The sequence below is a fragment of the Oryza brachyantha genome, chromosome 4 (genome assembly GCF_000231095.2).
Source record: "Oryza brachyantha chromosome 4, ObraRS2, whole genome shotgun sequence".
Classification (NCBI taxonomy): Eukaryota; Viridiplantae; Streptophyta; class Magnoliopsida; order Poales; family Poaceae; genus Oryza; species Oryza brachyantha.
The window spans coordinates 13,533,849-13,549,686 of NC_023166.2; the positions used below are offsets into that span (position 1 = coordinate 13,533,849).

Here is a 15,838-nt window from a genome sequence, read left to right on the forward strand (position 1 = left end):
TTACTGGTTCTTCAAAACTACCAAGTCGCCCATTCTTAGGACTTCCCTATCAATTGCGTCTTATCCTATGTCTTTTGCATAATTTTGACAAAATGATTTGCAGATTTGGCACCGGAAGGGAGCGATGAGGTACAGAAGAGGCGTGCTGGGTGATTTATAAGAAAAATTGGCTGTAGACGGTTTGTATTTTTGCGGCAACACTTCCAAAATAACAAATATGAACCGTTGGATTTGTTAGATTAACGAATATGGCACTTTATCTTTTTACTTATATTTATACTTGTTAAAATTTAAAATTTTGACCTTAATTTTGAAATAAATTTTACAGTTTTTACATCATCGTTTTATTTTCAGAATTTATTTTTAAATTGCTAAGAACATATTATAATTTTTTTATTCACATATTATTTTTTTGTTTATAAATATGATTTTTGACTTTAAAAAAAACAAAAGATAAAACCCAACGCGCATGGGAAGAATCGAGCCGGACTTGAGCTTTAGTGGTTCACAGCCGTGCACCTTCGCCAATATGTATAAACGTTAAAAAAATATTTAAAACTTGTATACTACTTATGAATATATGAACAGTGTAGTTAAAATATTATAATTATTATACTTCGTACTACATTGGGCCTTTGGCTAATATTGGACAAATTAATACTCAAGTAAAATGGTCTTTATGCTCTTATCCATTTACCTATTTGATGATGGAAAGATGTGTGTACGTCTCTATTTAGCCTTATTTATTTCCTTTTGAATTCTAAAATAGCCACTTATTTTAAGATAAAATTTGTAACCAAAAACAATCGTTTTTTTTCTTTGACTGAGGAGTACTATATAACCATATTGTGAATACACCCTGTTATACTATAGCTGAGTTTGGCTCCACAGGAGGCATGAAAAACGTGATAATAGATTAGTACGTGATTAATTAATTATTAACTATACAAATAGAGAAATGGATTAATCTGAATTTTTAGAGATTTTTTAATAAAAAACACGCCGTTTAACGGGCACGTGTGCACACCCGAAAAGAGGGAATCTGAATTATTCCAGGAGAACGAACGGGGTCTATGTGTAACCACGCGGCCTAGTTCACAGCGTTTGACACGGATAAAACTACACTCGCGCGCGGTTACTCCTTGGCGACGACAACCACCTGCTTGCCGACGTTCCGGCCGGAGAAGAGGCCGATGAGCGCCGCCGGCGCGTTCTCGAGCCCTTCGGTGACGTCCTCCACGTACGCGATCTTCCCCTCCTTCACGTACCGCGCGACCTTCTCCTCGTACTCCCTGTACTTGTCGTAGTGGTCGCTCACGATGAACCCCTCGATCCGGAGCCGCTTCGTGATGATGGCCGTCAGGTTGTGGATGGGGTCCGGCCGGTCCAGGTTGTACTGGGAGATCATCCCGCACGCGGCGACGCGGCCGCGCACCCGCATGTTGAGCAGCACGGCGTCCAGCATCGCGCCGCCGACGTTCTCGAAGTAGACGTCGATGCCCTCCGGGAAGCACCTCTTCAGCGCCAGGTTCAGGTCCTTCTCCTTCTTGTAGTTGAAGGCCTCGTCGAAGCCGAACTTCTCCTTGAGCAACGTGACCTTGTCGTCGGAGCCGGCGCTCCCGACGACGTAGCAGCCCATGAGCTTGGCGAATTGCCCCACGAGCTGGCCGACGGCGCCGGACGCCGCGGAGACGAACACCCTCTCGCCTTCCTTGGGCGCGCATATCTCGTGGAACCCGTAGTACGCCGTTAAGCCGGCCATGCCTGGAAAATCGATCGACACACGTAATTAAGCGCCAAACGAACGGCCAGAGAAAATCGCGCGCCGCGCCGGCCATGGATGCTTGGCTAATCGCGTCAGGTACTCGATCCATATGCGTACCGAGGAGGCCGGTGTAGTAGGAGAGCGGCAGCTCGGGATGCCTGATGGTGAAGAGGCCCGTGGGATCCTTGATGAGGCTGTACTCCTCCCATCCCGTCATCCCCCACACGTAGTCGCCGGCTTTGAATCCCGGGTGTCTCGAGTCCACCACCTTGCCGACGCCATAGCCGGTGATAGGCTACACAGTACGTACAACATTGATCACGATTCACGAACATCAGATAAATAATTTGACCAATTTCTCCCCCTTTTCTTAAGAAAAATTAAGCAGAATCTAGAACACAGATGGATAGAAAGGCCGGCACACACCTCGGCGACGACGAAACCGTGGACGTAAGAGGAGCCGTCGCTCTTGGACATGCGGCCGCGCATGTAGGGGTCGCACGACAGGTACAGGTTCTTCACGAGGACGGCGCCGTCCGTGCCCTCGGGCACCCTCGACGGCGCCGCGCCGCCCGCCGCGACGAGCTCCATGTCGGACTCCTTGGGGAACCCCGTCACGTAGTTCCTCAACACGATCTTCCTGTTCGTCGCCGCCATCTAGAACCCCGAGAAAACTCCGGTCGGAGCACCTAGCGCCTCACCCTCTCCGCTCTCGAACTCGATCTCTCCGTCCGCGGTGGCGCGGGTCCTTTTTGCTCTTGCAGATTTTTCTGCGATCTGCGAGGATTGGGTTGGGTACTTGGGTGGCATGCCGGCACTATCTATATAGGGGACCATGAAAGGGATTCGTTGGATTCGTCTGTGAACACGGATGGTGTGAACACCGTCGTTTGTAAACACGTTGCTGGGCGTACTGTATGGCTGCGTGCGATTGCAACGCTTTGTGGCTTGTTTAGGCACAGTTTAATTCAAAAAGTTTTTCCAAAAATATCACATCAAATCTTTGACATTAAAATAAAGTATTAAATATACATGAACATTAAAACTAATTATATAGTTATGAGAAAAATCGTGAGATGAATCTTTTGAGTCTAATTAGGGCATGATTAGCCATAAATGCTATAATAACCAACATGTGCTAATGACGGATTAATAAGACTTAAAAAATTCGTCTCGCGGTTTCCAGGCCGAATCTGAAATTTGTTTTTTCATTCGTGTCCGAAAACCTCTACCGACATCCGATCAAACGTTCGATGTGACTCTTTTGCTAAAAAATTTTGGCAACTAAACAAGGCCTTAGTTAAAAAAACACATTGAATCTTTAGACACCTAAATAAAATATTAAATATATATATATATATAAATAAAAATTAATTACATAGTTAGGAAAAAATCGTGAGACGAATCTTTTGAGTCTAATTAGCCTATCATTAGCTATAAGTGCTACAGTAACACATGTGCTAATAACGAATTAATTAGGCTCAAAAAGTAGTGACACCATTTTTTTTTCGCGGCGAACTAAACGGGCCCTTAGGCCTTGTTTAGTTCCTAAAAATTTTCCCCCAAAAACATCACATCAAATATTTGGACACCTACACATTAAACATAGATAAAACGAAAATATAATTGTACAGTTATGTGAAAAATCATAAAACGAATCTTCTTAGCCTAATTAATCTATGATTAATCATAAGTGCTACAGTAACCAATATACGCTAATAACAGATTAATTAGGCTTAAAAGATTTATCTCGCGGTCTCTAGGCGAACCATAATTCTTTTTTTTTTCATTCCTGTCTAAAAACTTTTTCCGATACTCAGTGACACTAAGAAATTTCCATTCCCACGGAGCTGCACGTACTACTCGAGCACCGCGTAACACGTTGATGGTTGACGGCTTTGACAGTATGTCTCTAGAACGTGACTTAATTCATCTTAATTATGTTTATAAGCAAAATTTTAAATTTTTAACTCTAAATTTAGAGTTTGATTTTAAGATTTTTCATTAAAGTTTACTTTTTTAGCTCTCATCTTTAGATAGGGAAGAATACATATATAAAAAAATTATTTATAAATTATATATAAAAAATATAGGTAAAAAAGGACAGACGTGACAAGTTCGCTTGAACGTCCAGATACGTTGCTGGGCCGCATGGGCATACTGTGTTCGATTGCAACGTTTTGTTTAGCTTTCTCCCTGTGCCCAGAGCCCCAGATGACAACAGCTGCATCATACTACTCGACACCGCGTAACCCATTGATGGTTGACGGCTTTGACGGCATGTCTCTAGAACGTGACTTAATTTATTGGCGCCTGTTGGTTTATTATAACAGCAACCGGCAACCGGGAGAAGTTGAACGGCATCTTTTGGTCATATTTATAAGTAAAAATTTAAATTTTAAACAGCCTGATTTTAGAGTTTTTCGTCAAATTTATTTTTCCATAGTTAAAAATACATATATAAAATTTTTATTTGTAAATTATATTTTAAATATGCAGTAAAAAAGAAAACGATCACCCCCGGAATCTCTCCTTTGTCAGTTCTCCCACACGTGAGCGTCCTCGCTGCGGATGCGACAGGACACGACCGAGCGGTGGCGATCGACCGTGACCGGCGACTGGAGTAAAACGGTGGAGGGAGAAGGCCAGCTTTCGGGATGCCGTAAGCGATGTGTACAGCAGCACACAGGGATGGTGGGATGGAGCCCGGACTGTTTGATTCGTATCAGCCTAGCCGGCAGCCGCACGCTGCTCACCCGCGCGCTCACACCGGCGTCACACGTGACGTTGAATGCTGTCTAGCGAGCCGCTGCCCTGTGGAGAGATGGTATGCGAGGAGTGCTCGTATACGTCACGTAAGTAAAAACAGGTAAAAGATATATCAATATTGTCGAGGCATTTTTTTAAACAGTTTATATGAGTTTAGAGGATATGTATTTTTGTTTTTGAGGTTAAGAGACATCAGTCTCCGCGTGAACTTTTTCTAAGGAAAAAATAAGACCCTATTTGGATAAAAAAAATCCCTGGGACTACAAAAAGTCCCTTTTATCCTAAACAAGAGAGACTTTTTTATAGTTCTTACAAATTTTATAGCCCTTGAAAAGAGACTTTTAGAAAAAAAAAATCCAGCACTACTAAAAGTACCTTAATCCAAACATACCTTAAGTGACGTTAAAAGACCACGGGACCAGTGATCTTCCAGCCGTCCGGCCCAATCAGCGGATAAAGGCTATTCAAAAGTTGCGACGAGCCGCGACCCACCTTAACTGGAGGAGGTGAAGGCCCATAGAAACTACACACGGGCTGGGCAATTTTTGTTGGCCATCGTGACTTCGTGAACGTCTCCGATTTCTTTCTTTCTTTGGTTTTTTTCCGAGGAAACGTCTCATATTTCTACTCTCGTATCGTACTATTGCCTCGAATAGAATATTTATAGGGTCGGCAGATTGCGATCCTGTAAGGAGAAGAGAGAGCCAGGCAAGCAGCACCTGGTCTCACCGACTGGTGGGGATTTGGTTCAACTCCCTGTAACCATCGATTGCCCAATTTGGATAAGGCAAGCAGCAAAGCCTCATTGTTTTGAGGTTCTACAACAAATACCACGTTTTTTGTGTGACCAACAACAATTTTTGTGAAAGAAATAATATATTAGTAAAACATTTATATATGTACTTAATGATTTAAAAACAAATATACTAAAATAAAATATGATGAAAAAAACATAAAATCAACTCTAAATTAAGTTTTTTATTTTAAACCACATGTGTTATTATTGAAACTAGTAATAAAAAACAGTCTTGTCTTAGCTTAATGTTGTACCAGTAAGCAGACGATACGAGATCTAATCGATCTGTAGGAAATTTACGATAAGTATTGAAGAAATTAAACTTCTTTTATGTGAAAATCGTATAGAACTTTTGTGTGCTGAAGGAGCCGTGAATTGCCTTTGTGCCGCTTTTGGTATCTCAATTAGTTTTGGGCCGTAACAAACGTGGGCTTTGCTTTTCCCGATCCGTCCCCTCCCAAACAAGCCCAAAGCAAGGACGGAGAGCACGTATCATCTACGGAGACCAGAGGGGGCGGTATCAGTTGCTGGTCGTTACATGGATCATGGATCGGTTATTCCGACCTTGTTTGGATCATCTCGAATGTTTGGACACTAATTATAAGTATTAAATATTGATTATTAATAAAACTCATCTCACACTTTGGACTGTTTTGCGAGACGAATCTATTGAGCCTAATTAGTTCATGATTAGCGAATGTGATGCTACAGTAAACATTTGCTAATCATGGCTTAATTAGGCTTAAAATATTTGTCTACTAAAATATCATTTATTTATACAATTAGTTTTGTTATCAATCTATATTTAATACTCCTAATTAACATCCAAAAATCCGATATGACAAGAGACTAAAAAAATCTCTAGATCCAAACAACCACTCATTTGATTTCGGCATGTTCTGATGAGTTTCTGATTTCTGGTCGCCGGAAGCCGATTTGGTCTCTGGAGACGAGTCTGTCCGTGTTCGTGCTCCTCTTGTTTTTCACGCGCACGCTTTCGAAGTGGCTAAATGATATATTTTTTAAAAATATTATAGAAAAGTTATTTAAAAATATATATTAATACATTTTTATATTTTTTTAATAATTAATAATTAATTAATCATGTACTAATCTTAACTTATCCCATCATCTTACGAACGCGGCCTCAGAATGCGATTCGACCCTGGACGGCTGTTTGATTCCGATTCAGCAACAAATTCGGCTATATAAGAGATTTCCACCGAGGGTTTTTCTTCGTCGAGATCGATCTGTCGTATCCAACTAGAGCGAACTTCCTTGGTTGGTTGATTACAGGTTAGAGCGCGATTCTTGGCATGGATCCGCTCGCAGTAAAGACGACGCTGTTCAATATCTTCAACGGACAGGACATCGGCTGCGATTTAGATGGCATGACGAACAGCAGCAAATTCTGGGTCACGCCGCACGGATGGATCCTAGTTCACGATACCGCTTCGATGTCCACCTTTCTGTTCAATCCTCGGAATCGTGACGAGAAGATTCAGCTGCCTCATTTAACTGAGGACTTGCGTAGAACATGCGCCTGCGTGCTCTCGTGCAAGCCTACACTTCCTGGCTGCAGCGTGCTTCTTGTTGCGCCCGACACCACTGTCATCTGGCAATGTTGCATCGGCGGCAAGGAGTGGGCAAGGCACGAGTACGACATTGGAACGCAGCTCATCGACCCAGCCAATGATCTGCATGAGAAGGTGCCGATATGCCCGATCGCCGCCTGCCGGGGCAAATTCTACTTTAACAGTGAAAATTTTGTTGACATTGGTGTGCTTGAGTTCTCTCCGATGCCAGTGTTCGGCTCCCTCAAGCTCGCTGGAGAGTTCGAGGCTCCGACCAGGGCGAAGGTTTCTTGGTGGAATCTGAGGACGATCTTTACATGGCAGCCTGGTGTATGGCATTGGCTGCGACATGATCGACTGCGAGACCCAAGTCCACAAGATGGATTTCTCTGCGCAGCAGTGGCGCAGAGCTGATGACCTTGGTGGCCGTGCTTTCCTGCTGGCTTCTTGCTATTTTGGCGCATCGTGTTCAGCCGACGAGCATGGCCTAGAAGCGGATTGCGTCTACATGCTTTATCATGGGGATGAGGCATGTTTGAAGATATCCAACGTGAAAAATGGAGGGGTAGAATTCATGGAAGTCCCAGCGGCAAGAAGAGCATTGTGGCTTCTGCCCGCTGATCCATAGTCTTTTCTTCCTTGTGAAAGAAAAAAAAAATGTGGATCTATTTTAGCAATAGGGAGATTTACTCTAGTCCAACAAAAAATACCTCGAGGTACCGGATACCTTGAGGTATCAAATCATTTCTCACCATTGGATCTAGCTGAGTAGGATGTGCGCTATTAGATCCAACGATCATAAACGATTTGATACCGTGAGGTACCGGTACCTCGAGATACTTTTTGTTACCTTTTATTGGACTGTAAAATTGCTTTGCACAATCACAGTCGGAATCATTAAAGAAACCGAACACACCAAATCCTTATTCCTTATTTACAAATAGAACCAAGAGCGACACGCCGACCTGTCATCACTGATGCTGGAGAGATATGGCATCGACAACTGCTGCTTTCTAGCTAGAAGCGAGAACGATGGAATGTGCATAACTCTGAAGCGGGCAAACGACTATCCGGCTGTAAAGTCCACCTACAAATCACACGATTTTAAAATCTCTCTTTTTTTTAATTTGCATGCTATTTTTTTTGCCTATCTTACCCAAATTAACACGACTTATTTGCAGCCTAATTGTAATCCCATATGTTGATTCATCCATTGTGATCATAATTTATGAAGAAAACATCTTTCATCTACAGGACATGCATAAAGCATGCCATCATCCACAGTATCGGTTGCCAAAGTTAACGTGTATAATACAAAAGAATTGCGTGATCACCAAAAAAAACCGGAACCTCCTTGTTGATTTAATCAAACATCTTGGCATCAGCCACCACCACCACCACCGCTAGGGCACTAGGCACGGTGAATCTCTCACGGCTTCCACTTGGACGGCGGCGGCGGCGTGGCCGGGAACATGGGCGGCACGGCGGAGAACATGGTGTTCTTGTCGACGGCGCCGACGCCCGTGCCACGGCCGCTGTCTGTGAGCGCGATGAGGGCGGCCACGAGGCCGGCGTTGCCCACCATCGTCGGCTCGTTCTGCGCGTACGTGAGGCGCGCGTCCTTGAACTGGTCGTTCTTGTCCGGCCCGCCGACCATGGCGCCGACGAGCAGGTTCGGGTCTGCCCCCTTGGAGTCGCGCCACTTGTACCCGCCGGTGCACGAGTACTTGACGCCGTTGTGCGGCGTCGACGCCCCACGGTGGTGCAGGCGCCGCGGGTACTTCTTGCCGTAACCCACCACGTAGCTCATCTTCTTGGGGTTATCTCCGAGGATGTAATTCACCTGCTCACGACAGAGACAGAAAAAGGCCATCGCCGTCGTCAGAAACTTCCCAATTGATGCATGCATGCATGCATTGTGAGAGCAGTTCCTCGTCGCCGATCGCGTACCTGAGACCTGGCGAAGGCGCGGAGGTCGTCGACGGTCATGAAGTTGGGACCGCAGTACCAGCCAGGGACACTGATGGACTCCATGTAGTCCGCGTAGAGCGCGGCGAGGAAGGAGTTGGCGACGACGTACTGCAGCGGCTGGCCCTTGCCGTGGTTGAAGAGCGCGAGCCCGCCCTTGCTGAAGTTGAACGCCCCGAAGCGCGGGAAGTACATGCACATGTTGATGCTGGTGGTGTTGTGGTAGCCGATGAGCGACTCCTCGTAGGGGTACCCGGGGTTGAGGAACATGCGCAGCCGCGACAGCAGCAGCTCGGCGCCGGGGAGCTTGTTGTCCCAGCTGAACACGGAGAAGTCGAGGATGCTGTAGAACGCCTTGGCGTTCTTGGGCAGCCGCGGGTCGGTGGCGAAGGTGATGTAAGTGTTGTTCCCCGTCGCGTAGTACATCCACGCGGCGCTCCACATGTACTCGTCCCAGTAGCTGGTGGAGTTGTAGTAGTACTCGATGAACTGGTTGCCGCGCGAGTACGGCGTGCGGCGGCCGCTGCTGCGTGCGAACTTGTACACCGCGGCCGCGCCGTTGACGAGCTTCTTGGAGTAGGCGGGGTTGTCCCGGAACACGATGGAGGCCGCCGCCAGCGCCGCCGCCATCTCGCCGCCGAGGTCCGGCGCCGAGCTGGCCGTCTGGACGGGGCGCGGGTACGCCATGTCCTCCGGCCGGTTCCAGCAGTAGTGGTCGTCCGGCTGGGTGCTATTGACCTTGGCTATACCCACCTGCAGGAGATCATACCATTGCTAGTTGGTACTGAATTCTGGTAGTGCTACATTACTACTGTAACTGTCACATGGTAATTTTGCTTGTGGATCAACCCGGCCAGTGTGAGAAAATGTGAAGTTTTACCATGACAGCTTGGATTGACCGATTGTTTGCCAAGATGTGAAAGATCCTAGTTCGGAGACAGATCGACCACTCATAAGTTTCAATTAGACACTAAGGCACATGCAAATGATCGGGCGCTGAACCATATTCTATTGGAGCCCATGTGATAAGAGTCAAAAGGTTGTTAGTTGTGCCAATCAATTACTGATGGAATAGATTGTTCGGCGTGTAATGGACAAAACTGGCCAGTTGCTCACTACGACGAAACAGCCTACTAACGTATGAAACAGTTTACTGCTTTGCACTTAGAAATTCTACAGTTTCCCTGTATATGATATTATGATTACAGTGGCAAAGAACCAAGAGAGTAACGATGCACTAAATTTTCACAGATCACATTCTCTTCTGGAAAAAAAACTGAAAGATTTCTACTAAATTATCAGATTTTGGGATTTTTGAGCAAGTACCTGACTGTAGACTTTGTCAATGGTGGAAGCAGAGGAGTTGAAGGTGAGAAGCAGGTAGTCGGTGCCCCACTTGATGAGCTCCCTCACATGGTCATACTCCCCTACCGCCTTGTACTTGGCGCTGTACTCGATCACTGACCAGCTGAGCATTGTCATGGAGAAGGCCAAGGGAAAGTGGAACTTGATGTTGTCGCCGGCGTCGTAGTAGCCGCCGACGAGCCCGCCCTTGACGTCCGTCAGGTCGGAGCCGTCCGACAGGCCGGAGTTGCCGCGCCATTTGATGCCGTTGTTCTTCGGGAGCCGGCCGGCTGTCAGAGCAGAGAGAGATGGCCAAAGTGTTCGTCAGAAAAGAGTAGCTGCATTCATCAGTGCGCGTTCCAAAACTGAATTTTGAGCACGGAAATCAGAAGATCTTGGTTAATAATGTACTAATGTGTAGTGCAAGTGATTTGCACAGTACATAGTAGTATAAGATCAAGATCCACAAGTGCAGAGTATCTGTTAAGATCCAGAAACGGATCATTTGGCGAGATCTACAGGTACACTTCGCGACGCGTTAAATAACGGATCAATTGGCTGTCCTACATGTGAGTGAACGTGCGTGCATGCCAAAGACTCCAAGCCCAAAGCGCAGCTGGATAGCTGGAGTTTTGGGAGATTTCTCCACATCAGTCTGTCACTTTCTGCAAAGCTGTAGTGACTATGAACAGTACAGAACATTCCATTTGTGGGGTTGCAGTTGCAAACAGCTCAACTGATTGCGCTACTACTAGAGTTAGTAGTTACTCGTGGGTGGGTTTGTACTTGCTCGATCCTCTGCTGCCGATCGACAAAATTATGCACTAAAAGATCACGGATCAAACCTTAACAAAGAGAGAAGAAAAATAAGGTAACATATTGGTACGCATTTGAGCAAATCTCTCCGCAGATTTCTGGAGCTCTAACACAAATGGCAAATACGCTGAGATCTCTAGTATCTATCAAAGCCAAAGATCGCTGCTTTTGCTAGAGGTTTTCAGGAGAAATTGCAGGGAGGCTGTAATTTCTTTTTACTGCGAGATCGAGAGGTTCGTGTGTGAAAAAACTCACATTTCTGGGCGTTGAAGAAGAGAAGCGCCTTGTGGAGGGCGTCGGTGTACTGGTCGGGGGGCGGCGCGTGGGGCTTCTTCTTGGGGATGGACTTGGCGATGATGACGGGGAGGCCGATGAGGATGAAGGCGGCGAGGAGGACCCAGAGGATCCACCAGAGCAGCTTGCGCTTGACGACGACGCAGCCGAGGTCGACGTACTTGTCCTTCTTCTTGGCCTCCGGCGGGCCGAGCAGCCAGCTCTGCTGCGTCTCGTCCAGCTGGTGCTGCCGCGCCGACAGCGCGCCCCGGTCGAGGTCCATGTTGCGGCTGTGGTCGTCCTCCGCCGCGCCGTCCGCGGCGATCTCGAACGACCCGCCCCAGTGGTTCGCCGAGTACATGGCTGCACGCGCCCGCTGCGGCTAGCTGCTCCCGGTTGATCAGCGCATGAAACGCGGGCGTGCTATTCTTGGGCGGTGGCGTGTTCGCGGGAGCCGGGTGGGAGACGAGGTGCGGTGGCCGCGGGTGGGGGCGTTTTGAAGGGGGGAGGGGAGGGAGCGGGGGGCCGTGGTTGACTTGGGTGGCGCGACCGGCCCGCCCGCGCGTGCGACACTGTGCCGGTGAACCCGGTCTGGTTCAGGCCCGAACTGTACTAGTACTTCAGTCCGTAGTGAGCCTGCCTGAATTTTTACCTGTGGGGGATGTCGAAAAAGTTTGCAAATTTTGAAGTTAGACGGACAACCAAACGCAAGTTTTGATAACTGGTGCTGAAATGTGAGCAAAACATGCACGATTTATGTACTCCGTCGGATGCATTTTTTTTTTCTGTTCTCCTACTGATCATGGCGTGCTCACGCACGCTGTGTGCCGTTACCCCATCGTTGGAGGCGCCATTGGGATCCGTCCGGTACAGACAGACTGATGAGTGATGACTTCTGGATTGCGAGAGAGTGAGTGATAAGCGGCCTAAAAGAATTAACAACTTGTGCTTATATAAAGAAAAGATAAAATAAAACTCACATTTGTGCTTGTATAATGAAAAGATAAAATAAGAACACAAAATTGATCTACAGATTTATAGCGACTTGTAATATGATCTCGAAGAAAATATAAGAAAGATGTGGACTATGGCCGTGTTCGGCCACCCCATTAGATATCTTAACTTCTCTCTTTTTCCGCGCACGCTTCCTGAACTGCTAAACAGTATATATTTTACAAAAATTTTCTATAGGAAAGTTGTTTTTTAAAAAATCATATTAATCTATTTTATATTTTTAAATAATTAATAATTAATTAATTATGTACTAATTTATTAGTACGTTTTCCATGCCGGATAACTAACCCACCTCCCCTCCAAACGAACGCAGCCTATGTACTTATACCCATACAAATATATAACCAATTATTATATAAATCGACTCTCAGTAATGTGTTGATTTTAAAGCTAATAGCTAGCTAGAAAGTATAAGAAAGGTTTCTTGCTTTGACGTTCCTGGGGAGTTATTTCAGACCAGGCCAGCTAGCTGCCGGGTACAGCGATGGTTTACTTGACTCCCTGACAGCTCTAATACAAGTGAGCATCAGAACGTAGGGGGAAAACGGAGAGGAAAAAACCATTGCTTTCCATGTGTGTGTTTGGTAAAGGCATATTCTGTTCCATGCAGCATGAGAACGGTGGTGGTGGGGTACACTATTTTGGCAGCCATGCTGCAAAAGAACAAAAGAACAATCCCGTTTTATTGCCTGGAAGCTCCCAGTCCCAGCCGCTGCTTTCCAATGGCGATCATTTTTTAACTAGCGTTTGTCATGCGTGCTGGTGTGTGTGACATGTGGACTGCAGAACAATCTGTTCTGTCTGTCTGTGATGGACTGAATATTGTTAATGGCTTCAGTATCACCTCCCACAGCTGGTGAAACTAACTAAACTAAACTAAAGTAAACTAAACTATGTTAGCACTTCTCTTGGATAGTACATCTGTAAATAGGATACTGTCAGGACTTGGAGTTTGATCAGTGAGCAAACAAAATCAACAACAGAAAAAAGGACTAGTTTCCTCTTGCCTGCCTGTGCTGCATTTTCAGTCTGATGTCTGAACTCTGAACATGAATTTCTGATGGAAAGTGGAAAGGCAACACAGAAGCCCAGTGAAGAAGAGTTTTCTCTGACGAGTTAACAATTTAGGGGAGTCTCTAGCTCATGGCCAGGTTAAGTTTACAGCAGTTTGCAAGCTCAACAACCATGCCCGATGTGTGTCGCCGGTGTCGGTCGATCGCTGGAGTCAAAAGATGGGAGGAACACATGGAGTGCGAGTTTTGCGTTGGTTTCTTCCTACTACTACTCCCTCTGGACTTTTTTATTCCTGGTGTGTGCAAGTTCAAGCCTGGCAAGAGGTTGGCACCAATTATATAGGCATCGTTGAAACCTTTATGATTAGTAGACTAGTAGATGTGCGTATCCTCCATTCCGTGTTGTAATTGGCTAGCCATCTTTCTGTCACCGAAGCAACGCCTCATGCATGTACAGTGACCTTTCACCGGAAACAATTTTGCAAGTACGTTCTGAAATTGAGAGATCTTTTGTGACCCTCAGTCAGCTTGAATATATTTTATACCTTAATTTGAAGCGCCGGGAGAATATAGAGCAAGTATAATAACAGACTATAAGGTGACTAAATGCTTATATGAAGGAGAGAGGAGATGAAAGAGAGTGTAAACAGGTTGTAAGCTTGTAGCTAGCTCAGGCATAAGAACCAAAAAATTACGTGAGAGTGACACGTAGGTCCTGTATCAATGATGAAGAGCTAACTAGTATATGGGTGGACTAAGAGCTGACTATAAGAAGTCTTATAACCAGCTTGTTGGCTATATTATTAAAGGATAAGACTGCGCGTCCGGTTGTATGGCTGGCGTGCTGACAAAATTCAGAAGCAGCCTGCATATTCAAAGAAGTTTAATTCCTTTTTTTGAAAGGAGAGGGAAGGTTTAATTCTGAAGTGTAACAAATGTGTAAGAATCCTCGATCAATCAGGACTTAGTGAGTGATGGCGTTGGTATGTGTGAATACACAAATCGAATTGATTGGAGCTGTGGAAGAAGCAAGAGAAGGGGACGTCCCACTGGCCAGGGGCTAAGAAAAACTATTGTCATCGAGTTGTTAGCCCAAGCCTGTGGCCATTAGGAAATTCAGACACCGACAAAATCGGCAAGAACGGCAAAGCATATGTTATGTGAGAGAAAATTATTCGTCACCGACAGTACCAGCTTGTATGATCGACCGAGAGAAAGTAGCAGCAGAGTAAGTAGCAGATCAAAAGGGGCGTGACGGTGTCCATATCAACTGGTGCTAGAGACCGTATTGTTGTCAGTGCCCATTGGTTTGTCTAAAACGTCCATAGTGCTTACACGGGCTTGTTTTATGACCTCATTTTGATCTTCGAAGAATAAAGAGGACTGTCCATATCACATCTAACGGATGAGATTAGTGAACGTTTGCACATGAAAATAGTGTATATTTGTTGTAGTATTTTGGGGGGAAAAAAGATAGAAGTGAGATCACATGTAATCCGAGTACAATCAGGTTGTTATTTTTTCTGCCTCCCGGTTTTTCATGGTATGGACTGAGTTTTTCTGGCTTCGTCACATAGTCAGATAGTTTTCTTTAGGAAAAGTGGAGCTACGCACTACCATACGGGTGGATTCAGATCAAATGCAGACACTACTGTGACTGCACGTTAAAAGACAACACACGATTTCTATCGTCCATTTGTGATATGAGCGGTGCAGATCTGATGCTACACTACCATCATAAACAGCACAACGCTTTACAGTACTTTGCTCTACGGTGCTATGAACAGTGTGAATGTGTGATGGTTGATCTGGCCTGTCCGATCTGCATACGAGGATTATAGCTGCTACTGTCTAAGACTCGCATTTCATAGTAGTAGAGTTGTTTTTTCTATACATTGACACCAGATTGATATCCGCATGTTGCCGCGGGAAAATGTATGAATGCAATATAGGCAAATTGCTTGCTTCCATTATTAGAACGTTGATTAATGTTTATCAAGTATAGATATTGTTAAGGACAAAAATATATATGCTTTGTATGTATGCAGATACATTTTCCACTACATATGCATATAAAATTGAATTCACTGCATGAGATGGTAACTTTTATCCAAATTTGACAGTATTTGTGCTAATTAATTATTAGATTTAGTGCACTAAGTGGATCATTAATGCAGATGACATATGGATGGTTGGCATCAAAGTATTAGATTAATCCAAAGGCTATTATTATAGATGACGTGGCCCTATGCATGCAAAGCATGAGATGAATCCAAAGATATTATCCTAGATGATGTGGCTCTATGCATATTGAGCTTTCGTTCAACTATATACCAGTATATATAGTAGTAGATAGATAGGCAAGCTAACTGAGTAATAGACCACTAGACCAGGTGCTTTCTTGATGTCATTGCTAATTTGTTATCCACCCCTTTTATTCTGTAGCGTTCGACTTCGACCAATGCTCCAGTCACACACTCACTCACAAGCCAGCAATGGGAGAATA

At 45.2% G+C, this 15,838-nt stretch overlaps 3 protein-coding genes across 3 annotated transcripts; 1 reads left to right on the forward strand and 2 right to left on the reverse strand.

Annotated features, from left to right (window-relative positions):
* Nucleotides 1–830: 830 nt before the first annotated feature.
* Nucleotides 831–2,548, reverse strand: LOC102716958 (2-alkenal reductase (NADP(+)-dependent)-like). The gene is made up of 3 exons (XM_006652408.3): nt 2,192–2,548; nt 1,883–2,060; nt 831–1,764 (listed from the first exon to the last, which is right to left on the reverse strand). The coding sequence occupies exons 1-3, from the start codon at nt 2,420–2,422 to the stop codon at nt 1,136–1,138; spliced, it is 1,038 nt and encodes a 345-aa protein (XP_006652471.1). The 5' UTR covers nt 2,423–2,548; the 3' UTR covers nt 831–1,135.
* Nucleotides 2,549–6,639: 4,091 nt separating this feature from the next.
* On the forward strand, nt 6,640–7,318 carry LOC121054200. The gene has a single exon (XM_040523225.1). The coding sequence runs from the start codon at nt 6,647–6,649 to the stop codon at nt 7,316–7,318; it is 672 nt and encodes a 223-aa protein (XP_040379159.1). The 5' UTR covers nt 6,640–6,646.
* Nucleotides 7,319–7,900: 582 nt separating this feature from the next.
* LOC102717239 (endoglucanase 12) lies at nt 7,901–11,749 on the reverse strand. The gene is made up of 4 exons (XM_040523371.1): nt 11,288–11,749; nt 10,199–10,506; nt 8,855–9,625; nt 7,901–8,747 (listed from the first exon to the last, which is right to left on the reverse strand). Exons 1-4 carry the CDS (start codon nt 11,664–11,666, stop codon nt 8,334–8,336), a joined length of 1,872 nt encoding a protein of 623 aa, XP_040379305.1. The 5' UTR covers nt 11,667–11,749; the 3' UTR covers nt 7,901–8,333.
* Nucleotides 11,750–15,838: the final 4,089 nt, after the last annotated feature.